General features: G+C 38.7%; 1 protein-coding gene across 1 annotated transcript; it reads right to left on the bottom strand.

Moving 5' to 3' along the window:
* Nucleotides 1–7,185: 7,185 nt before the first annotated feature.
* On the bottom strand, nt 7,186–11,238 carry LOC135532237 (uncharacterized). The gene is made up of 7 exons (XM_064959830.1): nt 11,170–11,238; nt 10,210–10,287; nt 9,580–9,927; nt 9,174–9,395; nt 8,347–8,996; nt 7,928–8,194; nt 7,186–7,291 (listed from the first exon to the last, which is right to left on the bottom strand). Exons 2-5 carry the CDS (start codon nt 10,262–10,264, stop codon nt 8,545–8,547), a joined length of 1,077 nt encoding a protein of 358 aa, XP_064815902.1. The 5' UTR covers nt 10,265–10,287; nt 11,170–11,238; the 3' UTR covers nt 7,186–7,291; nt 7,928–8,194; nt 8,347–8,544.
* Between the last annotated feature and the right edge of the window lie 2,229 nt (nt 11,239–13,467).

The following is a 13,467-nucleotide window of genomic DNA, read 5'->3' as shown; positions in this document are numbered from 1 at the left end:
TCCTCCTGAGACACCCTCGGGGAGGAGAAAGGGTTGCATATCCCACTCCTCCTGAGACACCCTCGGGGAGGAGAAAGGGTTGCATATCCCACTCCTCCTGAGACACCCTCGGGGAGGAGAAAGGGTTGCATATCCCACTCCTCCTGAGACACCCTCGGGGAGGAGAAAGGGTTGCATATTCAACTGTTTCACTGTTAGAAAATGGACAAGAACAAAGATGGTGTGGTCACCACTGAGGAATTTCTGGACAGGGTGCCCATATTTAGCCCCACAGCTTCCACTCCCTTGCTCTCCTCTATCCCCAATCACAGACTCATTAGGGCTGTCAGGTGGGTAAAACGTACCCCTCCATGGATCTCCACTCTCCCATCCGTCCCTAGTCCCCCCCCCCCCCAAAAAAGAGAGACTCCTAACCGGGTAGATCATACAACAGTTTGGTGGGCAATAGGTACACCTCCATGGGTCTCCACTCTCTCATCCACCTCTAGCCCATCTCTGCCCCCCAAAAGAGGCACCCCTACCTGGGAAGGTCAGACAACAGTTAGGGGCTCAAGAGCCACGCCATGTTGGAGACCATATCACTCATTCTATATGACATCACATTCTCACTAAACAATGATGTAATTTATTCTCTAACTACTAGTTGGACAAAATGAGACTGTGAGGAACCCTACAGGACGATCCAGGATTCCAACAGAGAAGACGACATAGGGAAATGTATGTTTTAGATCTGTAAGAGTTCATTTGGAAGAGGGAACTCCTAACACCCATATCTGCTTTTGGTTAGGTTATAATGATGGTAGAACTCTTTCCATGTTCTAAAAATAATGTGTGCATTGCATGCTTATGTTTCACGTGTTAGTCATCAGTTATCTTGCTTCCATCCTTCTTCCTGTAACCTGCTGAACATAGTACATCCAGCTGTCATAAATGTATGTATGGTCTTGGTTAATGTACTCTTTCAAAAATAGAGTATAGTCTGAGTGTCATATGGCCTGGGTTTCATCTTCTCTTAATGTGCATGTCCTTGCTATTTCAGCCTGGCAACCAGACCTATTTAATGCTCAGCTCTCTCCTTAATGGTTCACTCCAACATGCCCCAGGTTATTAGTGAGTTAATTGTTGCATGATTTAATTCAATCACGTAATCAATTAAACGTTAGGTAATCTATTTGATAAAATAACATGTCATCACATGAATGACAGTCAGACACTGCAAAGTGAAAAGAAACGTTGCATCGGAACATTGAGGCAAAATATTACCATAATTTTGTCATAAAACCAATAACAAATGTATATGAAAATGTCAAATAAACATATATTATGTGTATCATCTGTAATGGAATAATACAGTACTGTATAATGTAATAGAATATAAACAGTACTGTATACTGTCATAGTACTACTGTATACTGTAATAGTACAGTACTGTATACTGTAATAGAATAGAAATGGTACTGTATAATGTAACAGAATAGTACAGTACTGTATAATGTAATAGAATATAAACAGTACTGTATACTGTAATAGTACAGTACTGTATACTGTAATAGTACAGTACTGTATACTGTAATAGAATAGAAATGGTACTGTATAATGTAACAGAATAGTACAGTACTGTATAATGTAATACAATATAAACAGTACTGTATACTGTAATAGTACAGTACTGTATACTGTAATAGTACTACTGTATAATGTAATAGAATATAAACAGTACTGTATACTGTAATAGTACTACTGTATAATGTAATAGAATATAAACAGTACTGTATACTGTAATAGTACAGTACTGTATACTGTAATAGGATAGAAATGGTACTGTAAAATGTAACAGAATAGTACAGTACTGTATAATGTAATATAATAGTACAGGACTGTATAATGTAATACAATAGAAATAGTACTGTATACTGTCATATTACTACTTTATAATGTAATAGAATATAAACAGTACTGTATACTGTCATAGTACAGTACTGTATAATGTAATATAATAGTACAGGACTGTATAATGTAATACAATAGAAACAGTACTGTATACTGTAATATTACTACTGTATAATGTAATAGAATATAAACAGTACTGTATACTGTAATAGTACAGTACTGTATAATGTAATATAATAGTACAGGACTGTATAATGTAATACAATAGAAACAGTACTGTATACTGTAATATTACTACTGTATAATGTAATAGAATATAAACAGTACTGTATACTGTAATAGAATAGAAATGGTACTGTATAATGTAACAGAATGGTTCAGTACTGTAGAATGTAATAGAATAGTACAGTACTGTAGAATGTAATATAATAGTACAGTACTGTAGAATGTAATAGAATAGTTCAGTACTGTAGAATGTAATAGAATAGTACAGTACTGTAGAATGTAATAGAATAGTACAGTACTGTAGAATGTAATAGAATAGTTCAGTACTGTAGAATGTAATAGAATAGTACAGTACTGTAGAATGTAACAGAATGGTTCAGTACTGTAGAATGTAATAGAATGTTCAGTACTGTAGAATGTAATAGAATAGTACAGCACTGTAGAATGTAACTGAATAGTTCAGTACTGTAGAATGCAACAGAATGGTACTGTAGAATGTAATAGAATAGTACAGCACTGTAGAATGTAACTGAATAGTTCAGTACTGTAGAATGCAACAGAATGGTACTGTAGAATGTAATAGAATAGTTCAGTACTTAGAATGTCAGAATTGTTGTAAATGTAAAGAATTTTTTGTACTGTTAAAATGCATAAGAATGGTACTGAAATACGTGTAGACATGGTTAATGTTGTAAATGCACAGAATGGTACTGTAGAATTTTATAGAATAGTTCATACTGTAATGAATGTAACTGAATAACTTCAGTCTGAAATGTAATCAGTCTATTCTTGTACTGTAGAAATGAATAGAATAATCCAGTACTGCCAAATGTAACAGAATGATCTCAGTACTGCTGTGTACTAGAATAATACAGAACTGTACAAACTGTAACAGAATAGTAAAGATAAGTATTGTTCCTGCACAACTGATCAAGAAGAAATTAAAACATTGTTTATAAGACAAAACTGTTCTCAGCCTCCATATAAAATATAACTGGACATCGAGGCTGTTTCAGAAATACAAAGCAAAGTTATTGTGTTCAGATTCTGTTCCATGTTACAAAAACATGAAAGGAAAAATATTTAACATAAAATTTTACCAATGGTTCTGTATATTATTCTGTATAATGAAAATGTATTCACACATAATTATAAGTCACTTTGGATAAAAGCATTTTCTAAATGGCATATCTTATGATACATTATTATAACACTTAGTTGGACATACAGTCCAGCTATACAGGGTTTATACAAACTTGTGTTCAGGTCTTCTTGGTTCTGGGTTTGTTGTGTTCAGGTCTTGGTTCTGGGTTTGTTGTGTTCAGGTCTTCTTGGTTTAGGATTGTTGTGTTCAGGTCTTCTTGGTTTAGGATTGTTGTGTTCAGGTCTTCTTGGTTCTGGGTTTGTTGTGTTCAGGTCTTCTTGGTTCTGGGTTTGTTGTGTTCAGGTCTTGGTTCTGGGTTTGTTGTGTTCAGGTCTTCTTGGTTTAGGATTGTTGTGTTCAGGTCTTCTTGGTTCTGGGTTTGTTGTGTTTCAGGTCTTCTTGGTTCTGGGTTTGTTGTGTTCAGGTCTTCTTGGTTTAGGATTGTTTTGTTCAGGTCTTCTTGGTTCTGGGTTTGTTGTGTTCAGGTCTTCTTGGTTCTGGGTTTGTTGTGTTCAGGTCTTCTTGGTTCTGGGTTTGTTGTGTTCAGGTCCTCTTGGTTCAGGGTTTGTTGACTGTACTGTAGAGAACAGAAGAGTACTCCTCAGCTGCTTGTGCTGCCGTGGTTCTGAAGAGAGAAACAGAAATGAAACAGAATCTGCATCCCCCAAAAACCTTCTTATACTCTTTATAGTGCATTACTTTGACAAAGGCCTATAAGGTTCTGGTGAAATGTAGTGTACTAAATAAGGAATAGGGTTCCATTTGGAACACAGTTTAGTTCCTCAAAACCACCACTCTCTCATTATAGACATGGGAATCGTCTTGAGATTTCCATTGTTGGGTTTGTAGTTTAATGAAATGACATCACTAGTGGCCACTGAGGGTCAACTCTTTCTCTTATTGATGACATCATGGTCTTCTCGTCCAATAAGCAGCAGCATATGAATGAGCTGTAATCAAGAATATAGCTTGTTTTACAAACAAATCTAAAAAAAACTGGAATGATATGTAAATTTGAGAAACTATCCCCAACCATCTATTCACTTCCTCATCCTCGTTGTTCAGTTGGCTCCAAAAACACCCCAAAAAAACCTTTTAGAAGCTAAAAAGCTCTGAGTAGTCTATAGTGATGCATGTCTTCAGATGTTGTACACATAAAATGTGTCTTTCTGAACTTAATCTGTAACGTTATGTTCCATGTTGTTGAGACTTGAACGATGCTTCTGGTCCGTTCTAGCAGCCTGATACACTGAGAATAGAACAGTTGGACGGAGAAACAGCAGGAGTCACACAAAACGGAATATACCGTTGTGGATACAGTTCAGAATGACACAATGTCATGTGTACAACTGCAACATCTAAAGACCTGCATCACTATACTGAGATATTTCTGTTTCTAAAAGGATGGATTTGGGTGTTTTTGGAGCATTTGTTCATGTTTTTTCAGAGCCTCCGTACTGCACAACGAGGATGAGGAAGTGAATTGCTGGTTTCCCTAAAACAAGTGAAATTGCAAAAAAAGGTGTCTGGACCCTTCTGGAACATGGCATTTAGATAAAAAATAGAAATTTGGTTGTAAAAAAGCATATTTCTCCTTTAATGTGGTGTATTCACAATGCTCTATAATTGGCTCTATGTTGTTTTAATGTGGTGTATTCACAATGCTCTATAATTGGCTCTATGTTGTTTTAATGTGGTGTATTCACAATGCTCTATAATTGGCTCTATGTTGTTTTAATGTGGTGTATTCACAATGCTCTAGAAATGTCTCTATGTTGTTTTAATGTGGTGTATTCACAATGCTCCAGAAATGTCTCTATGTTATTTTAATGTGGTGTATTCACAATGCTCCAGAAATGTCTCTATGTTGTTTTAATGTGGTGTATTCACAATGCTCCAGAAATGTCTCTATGTTATTTTAATGTGGTGTATTCACAATGCTCCAGAAATGTCTCTATGTTATTTTAATGTGGTGTATTCACAATGCTCCAGAAATGTCTCTATGTTATTTTAATGTGGTGTATTCACAATGCTCCAGAACATGTCTCTATGTTATTGTAATGGCAGACTGGATGCTCACCTGGTGGCAGCAACTGGGGAGGTTGAATAATTGATTCAACAGACTCATGTACATGCTCTGGACATCCTGTTTCTCTGGTTCCAACAGACTCAAAATGTCTCTGTACATTCTCTGAGTCCACAGAGGCACTCTGATTCCTGGTTTCTTGGAGTGAGAGAAGTGGACTTCTGGCATAGTGAATGTCATCCTGGTTCGACTGTGGCTGCTGTCTGTGCTGCAGATTCCAGAGGCTGTGGACATGCTGATTCCAACAGACTCACCTGTTTTCTGATTCCAACACTGGACTAGAGTCTCCCTGATGGGAAGAGGACAGACAACATGATGATTCCAACAACTCACCTGTTTCTCTCAAAGACAAAACACATAATCTGATGCTAACAGACTCACCTGTACATTCTCTGATTCCAACAGACTCACCTGTACATTCTCTGATTCCAACAGACTCACCTGTACATTCTCTGTTTCCAACAGACTCACCTGTACATTATCTGATTCTAACAGACTCTGATTCTCTGTTTCCACAGACTCACCTGTACATTCTCTGATTCCAACAGACTCACCTGTACATTCTCTGATTCCAACAGACTCACCTGTACATTCTCTGATGTCAGACTCACCTGTACATTCTCTGATTCCAACAGACTCACCTCATTCCTGGTTTAACAGACTTATTCTCTGGATTAATTCTTGAATGAAGAACCTGACATTCTCTGATTCCACAACTCAGTAATTCTCTGATTCCAAAGACTCACCTGAGTCTGTTTCCAAATAGACTCACCTTAATTATCTGATTCCAACAGACTCACCTGTACATTCTCTGTTTCCAACAGACTCATGAGATTCCAACAGACTCACATTCTCTGATTCCAACAGACTCAGTAACTCAGAACAACCACTATTCTCTGATCACCTACAGCTGCAGTCACCTGTAATTCTCTGATTCCAACAGACTTGGTTTCACTCATAATTCTCTGATTCCAATATGGATTCCAACAGATATGAGAACAACAGTACATTCTCTGATATTTGTTAACTGATTCCAACAGACTCTGAATGTTTCCATATAATTATAACACAAATTATGATTCTAAAGACCAACAGTACAAATATGAATTCTCTGATTAACAGACTCACCTGAATTCTCTGATTCCAACAGACTCATACAATTGTAATTCTCTGATAGTTTGTACATTCTTGAAACAGACTATTCTCTGTTTCCAACAGACTAAGATGAAACTTCACCTGGTAAAATGATCATCAGAGCTGTAGAGTTCCTAGATCCTCTTCTATTCCAGGCCTCACAGTGGTAATGTCCACTGTCCACTGACTTGAAGTTACTGATGTTGTACATCTGTCCACATCCATTTAGAAAAGTCACATTTTGAAAGTACCAGGTGTATTTGTCCACAGTGGGGCATTCCAACAGACTCACCTGTACATTCTCTGATTCCAACAGACAGAGTTCACAGAACTGCATTCCTCCACTATTTCACCAGAGGGACTGACTGACAATGAGGTGTTCCTTGGGCCATCTGGTGGACAATATGTAACAACAGTGTTTTAAATAGTGTTTTACTTGTTATTGAAATATGAATTTAAATGTGATCCTCTGATTAAAGATGAGGATGAACCAGAACAACCACTATGACACAGCTGAAGAACTGAGGTTTGTTTCCATAATACAATATGGATGATATGAGAACAACAGTACAATATTTATTAACTCAATCTCACATATAATATTCTCCTCTGTCCTCAGAGATGATGTCAGTGATGCTGTAACTCTGTCCTGATGCTTTTGGTGAGGTTACATCTGTTCTTTAGAAAAGTCTTGTACCAGGTGTATTTGTCCACAGGTGGGTTGGCATCACTGCTGCAGGTCAGAGTCACTGAACTGCCCTCCACTATTTCACCAGAGGGACTGACTGACACTGAGGGGTTCTTTGGTTTATCTGATGTAAAGGAGAATTTGTCAGAGGGATATGACTAGTATATTTACCACAGTAGTATATTTACCACAGTAGTATATTTACCACAGTAGTATATTACCACAGTAGTATATTTACCACAGTAGTATATTTACCACAGTAGTATATTTACCACAGTAGTATATTTAACACAGTAGTATATTTACACAGTAGTATATTTACCACAGTAGTATATTTACCACAGTAGTATATTTACCACAGTAGTATATTTACCACAGTAGTATATTTACCACAGTAGTATATTTACACAGTAGTATATTTAACACAGTAGTATATTTACCACAGTAGTATATTTACCACAGTAGTATATTTACCACAGTAGTATATTTACCACAGTAGTATATTTACCACAGTAGTATATTTAACACAGTAGTATATTTACCACAGTAGTATATTTACCACAGTAGTATATTTACAAAGTGACATGTCATGTCATGTCAAAAATAAATTATCTGTTTAGTTAGAGAACTATCTAAAACTCTAACTTACACAAAACGTTAACAAATACTCATTTGGAAATGATATGCTTAAGGACTACTTCATTTAATTATAATTGTTTTGCTACCTTCTCATTGAAACACTGAGCTGTACTTTACTCACATTTCACATCCATGTTGATGGTCCCAGACCTGTCTGTCCCCATCTCATTCTGGGACTCACAGTAGTACTCTCCACTGTCAGATGACTGGATGTGACTGAAGACATGCTGTGGTCCTGTCATACTCTGACAGTCACCTCCATTCTTCTTGTACCACCAGGTGTAACTCTGGACAGGTGGGTTGGCATCACTGCTGCAGGTCAGAGTCACTGAACTGCCCTCCACTATTTCACCAGAGGGACTGACTGACACTGAGGTCTTTGGTTTATCTGATGTAAAATACCAAATGTTTTGTCAAAGTAATATTAATGAGTAAAACAATATTTCTTTGTTCTGTAATGATTGATAAAGTAAGAGGGCTCTTTTGCCTGAATACATGATACTTGCTAAGTAGAATATTGTACTATTGTACTGTACTCACACACTGCAGGAGAGCTGAGATGGCCTTTTACAGCACAGAAGTAGCTGTCTGCATCCTCACTGCTGATGGAGTACATGGGGGAGGAGACACCTTGTACATTCTGTCCATTCTTGTACCAGATGTAGGTGGGGTTGTCAGTCAGAGTACAGGTGGTGCTACAGGTCAGTGTCTTCTGTCCCTCTGCAGCAGGAGTCACCTTCACCTGCAGACCTGAAACAATATGTATAAAACCACATACACCTCTGTGTTAACAGGATGGTTAATATATTTATCCTGTAATTCATTATGATTTACAGTTGCATCATACATTGTAGTATTACCTGTGACAGACAGAGTTGTTCCTGGGAATCTATGACCCCAGTCAATGTTGTGTTTTTTAAAAGTGAAGCGATACTCAGCTGAGTCCTCCTCTCTCAGATCTGTGATTCTCAGGGTGAAGGGACCTCTGTATGTTCCAGTGCACTTCACACGACCTGCATACCCTGGGTCTCTGGTTAGGTCTTCAGGGGTCGACTTATCACTTCTAAACCAGAATGATGATGTGGTGTAATAATAACCAACAGTACAGGATATGTCCACTGTTGACCCCTTCAAGACACAGATTCTCCTCTTGGTGTAAGTCACTCTGATGCAGCTCTGACCCTGAACACCTGAAACATAAAGAGGACATCATTTACACAGTGGAATCGTGAGCTTCACTAATCTAAAGTAGTTAAGCCATCCTGTCTTGTCAAAGTGTTGCAGTCACAACTGTGAGGCCTGTTTAGCAGACAGAAGAGTTATACTTGAAAAGGTATACTAGAATACTGAGTTAAATTCACACTTACACACTGCAGGAGAGGGGAGATCCTCATGGCCTTTTACAGCACAGGAGTAACTGTCTTTACTGTTAGTGTAGACTGAGTATTTGTACTCGGGGGAGGTGCTCTCATCTAGATGTTGTCCGTTCTTGTACCAGATGTAGGTGGGGTTGTCAGTCAGAGTACAGGTGGTGATACAGGTCAGTGTCTTCTGTCCCTTTGCAGCAGGAGTCACCTTCACCTGCAGAGCTGGAGAAGATCACAACATTAAAACCCTGAATCACCTGTTCTATAGTTTAATCACATGATGCAAGACATTCTCAAACTCATTTAATTATTAAATCTGTTTCATATATGCAAATCCAATTTCTAGACCTAAATGGACAGTAGATATTAATTCAACAGACTAGCAGCATAAAGCATATTACTGTACCTGTAACAGACAGATTGACTCCAGGACTTCCAGAATATTTCCCTCCTTCCTGATCTGTTAGTAATCTGAACCTGTACGTAGCTGAGTCTCTCTCTCTCAGGTCTGTGATTCTCAGGGTCCAGTCTTTCTTCTTATCCCCATGATACTCCAGACGGCCTGCATACTCTGGGTCCTGACCTAGATCTTTAGGTTCTACACCAGTCCCCCATTTAGTGAACCAGAAGGTTGTTGTGACTGTATAACCACTGGGATATGTGTAAGAGCAGAACAGATTCACTGATGACCCCTCCAAGACACAGATACTCTGAGTGGTGTAAGTCACACTCCAGACATACTGACCAAGTACCACTGAAACACAGTCACACAACACAATGGTATAAGAATGAGAATGAGGTCCATTGGCTCACACTGACTGTAGGGTTTGTTCACACTTTGTTGCCATAGTTCCTGATTTGAGTGTGAATGGAAACCACAGATAAGCATCACTCAGTGAGGTGTGAAAGATAACTATTTAAAGTGAAGTGGAGACTCCTAACAGAACACACCAGAATAACATTATGATTCTTATCCTTTTAGAAATGTCTGTAGATTGATAAACAGAGCAACTAAAAGATAAGAATGAGACCATACCTGCTACAGACCAGAGAAAGACCACCAACACACTTCCTGCTGTTCTCAAGGCCATTGTTGCATCTCCCACCCTGCAGTCTTAGAAACATAAACAACAACTCACTCTATAGCTGGTGAATAACTACATACAAACCATCAGGGGCAGCAGGTAGGGCTCTAGTCAAAAGTAGTGCACTCTATAGCTGGTGAATAACTACATACAAACCATCAGTGGGGCAGCAGGTAGGGCTCTAGTCAAAAGTAGTGCACTCTATAGTGAATATGGTGTCATTTGGGATGCAGGTATAACAACACATCATCATCACATTTACATTTACATTTAAGTGCAGACGCTCTTATCCAGAGCGACTTACAAATTGGTGAATTCACCTTATGACATCCAGTGGAACAGCCACTTTACAATAGTGCATCTAAATCATTTAAGGGGGGGGGTGAGAAGGATTACTTTATCCTATCCTAGGTATTCCTTGAAGAGGTGGGGTTTCAGGTGTCTCCGGAAGGTGGTGATTGACTCACAGCCTCGGGTGGATGGTGTGTAAATCACATTCTTCATTATAGTTTGGTAATATGGTTTGTCAGCGGTATCAGCAGGTAGTCTAGCAGTTAAGAACGTTGGGCCAGTAACTGAAACATTACTGGTTCAAATCCCTGACCTGGCAAGGTGGAAACCTCTGCCATTTGAGCAAGGCATTTACCACCAGCTTGAATGACACCTCCTATCCCCAAGCTGTGAGGATAAACAACAAGTCACACACACCTTTTATATCATCATTATATGATAGTGTCTGTATTTACAAAGTGTCTCAGAGAAGGATCTAGCATTAGTTTTCCCATTTAGATCATAATTATATGGACCAGGAGGACCTGATCCTAGATCAGCTCTCCATGTCTGAGACCCTTGAGGAGATGACTTACGGCTAAAAACAAAAAACTATATTTCAAGATATCAAGAGTACTTACAGACTGAAGGGGAGAGGTCTTGTACAGTGAGTTAACTGACTGGTATTGAGTGGGAACTGCTGGTAAGTGTGTGTTCTGTGGTTGATACATATTTATAGTAGTCAGAACACAAGTAGCTGATGCAGAACAGTCCTTTCCTTCCTCTTTAAGACATTAACATGCATGAGGACCAGAACAGCATGTCAGAGAACGGAGGTTACTGTATTAGAGAGGGTCCTACATTTCTATAATAGACTAAATGTCTCCCATTTCCACTTTCAATAAATACAGAACCATGTTAACAATATGTTGACTATTCTATATGGAATGTTTATAATATCTTAGAATGTGTTGTCTTGTCCCTCTGAGTTCTACTTGGAACAGGTCAAAGTTCCATTTACATTTGGTCAGTTCCATGATGTCATTCATTCTATTATACAAACACATTCAATTAATCAGATAGAATGGTGAAACACAACATTGGCTACTTGACAAAGTCACATTTAATCACCCAAACACTGATGTCTGTAGTAGTACAATATGCCACTGTCATTTCTTTACACTGATTGCGTCCCAAATAGAGCCCTATGGGTATGGTATGACCGTGTGTGTTTACATGCCCTCTCAACTTGATTGGCCTGCAGCCCTGTCAATCACCCTTTGCACCGCTGTTTATCCAACCAATCAGGGTGCTTGGATGTGCTGCAGGACACCGCCTCCCCTCACCTTCAGTTAGTGCACGACATGGTCAGTCTTGAGAAGAAGTGTTGTGTTGCTGATAGACTTTTGACATGCAGTTCCTTACTGCAGTGTGAGACCAGCGAATATAACCACACAATAATATAAAACATCTTCAAATGGAAACAGATGTGTCTGCATGTATGTGGTGGTGGTGACCATCAAGAGTAGAGAGACGGGCCTCAACACCATGTTCTAACCAGACAGCACTATAGTGGGCAGAACCTAAACCACTCAGCATTAAGTACGCAGCAGGTCTCGGCATATCCAGCTAACCGCTCAGACGAGATCCAGCTGTTACACATGTAAAAACGGTCTGGATGACCTCTACTAATCCCTAGGTACTGACTCAGGAATGTGTGAAGGACCACAGGGACGTCAAAGGTTGTTATTGTGACCACAACAAGGCCCCCCGGTTCACTTTGGGTTCTTATACAACAGGATTTCTAGGAGGAGAGAGATACATGAAAATATAACTAAACCTTCTCTCCAGCTGCTTCTTACCCATTGTGCTTTTTGTCCCTTCCTGCCTCCCGTCCAGGATGAGAACAATCAGAAGTCCATGCATCTGTTCAACAACGTCACTTAGTGACACTTCCTGTGGGTGTGGCCTATCAGAAGGGATGCCCATATTTACCCCCACCCCATGTTACTATCCCATAATCAGACTCAATGGGACTGTCAGGGGGGTAAACCTCTCCATTGGATCTCCACCCTCCCATCCACCCCTAACTCCTCCTTCCTACCTGGGAAAGTATGACACTAGTTAGGGGGTCAAGAAACATATGACATCACATTCTCACTAAACAATAATGTATTCTATTCTCTAACTACTATTTGGACAAAATGGTGGATATTCATCTATGGACAAAGGCTTTAAATCAAGAAATAATCTGAACTTGTTAACTGTGAGATGCAATATTATCAATCATCGAACATTCCGGTATGTTCCATCTTTGTGTTCCGGAGTGGAATTCCCTCGCTGGTGCAGCTACCTTCAACACTCCAAACATCCATGATGTCATACTGTGTCTGCATGATGTGTTTTAAAATGGCAATACATCATATTTCATGTAACTGGACATTGCTCCTTCTGAAAGTGTCTGTGTTTATTTTGTACTGACATGATGATGTTGAAGGTGAATAAAACACTATTGTTCTACAAACCAATGTAAATGTATTATTTGTAGTTACTATATGTACTGTAAAGTACAAGAGGTGAGATGTTGAAAGCTTTCCGTTTTCTCTCCACAGAAGATACTGTTATAACAAGGTGAAAACAATGACAATTAATTTTATTCTGAAAGGTTAATTACAAAAAATATCACACTTCATACATGATTATTTTAAGCGATAAGAAACGTTGCATCAAGCAGAACTCTTTCCTGGACATTGAGGCAAAATTGTGCCTTAACTTTGACTGTCATAAAAACTTTTTTTTAAATCACACAAACTTATATTATGTGTATCATGTTACAGGACCATATGAAGTAATACATTCATTCATATTTAGTCTCACAAGTCTGATGATTCTTTCAGACAGATACTAAATAATAGTTATGTAGAATATAACTGAACCTC

Source organism: Oncorhynchus masou, unplaced genomic scaffold, assembly GCF_036934945.1.
Source record: "Oncorhynchus masou masou isolate Uvic2021 unplaced genomic scaffold, UVic_Omas_1.1 unplaced_scaffold_1779, whole genome shotgun sequence".
NCBI lineage: Eukaryota > Metazoa > Chordata > Actinopteri > Salmoniformes > Salmonidae > Oncorhynchus > Oncorhynchus masou.
This window is presented reverse-complemented; position numbering and strand designations above follow the sequence as displayed.

Coding starts and splice junctions, on each gene's coding strand:
- LOC135532237 (XM_064959830.1), bottom strand. CDS start 10,264: ATGGCCTTGAGAACAGCAGGAAGTGTGTTGGTGGTCTTTCTCTGGTCT. Junction 9,928..10,209: donor CTTTCTCTGGTCTGTAGCAG/GTATGGTCTCAT, acceptor ACTGTGTTTCAG/TGGTACTTGGTCAGTATGTC. Junction 9,396..9,579: donor AGTCAATCTGTCTGTTACAG/GTACAGTAATAT, acceptor GATCTTCTCCAG/CTCTGCAGGTGAAGGTGACT.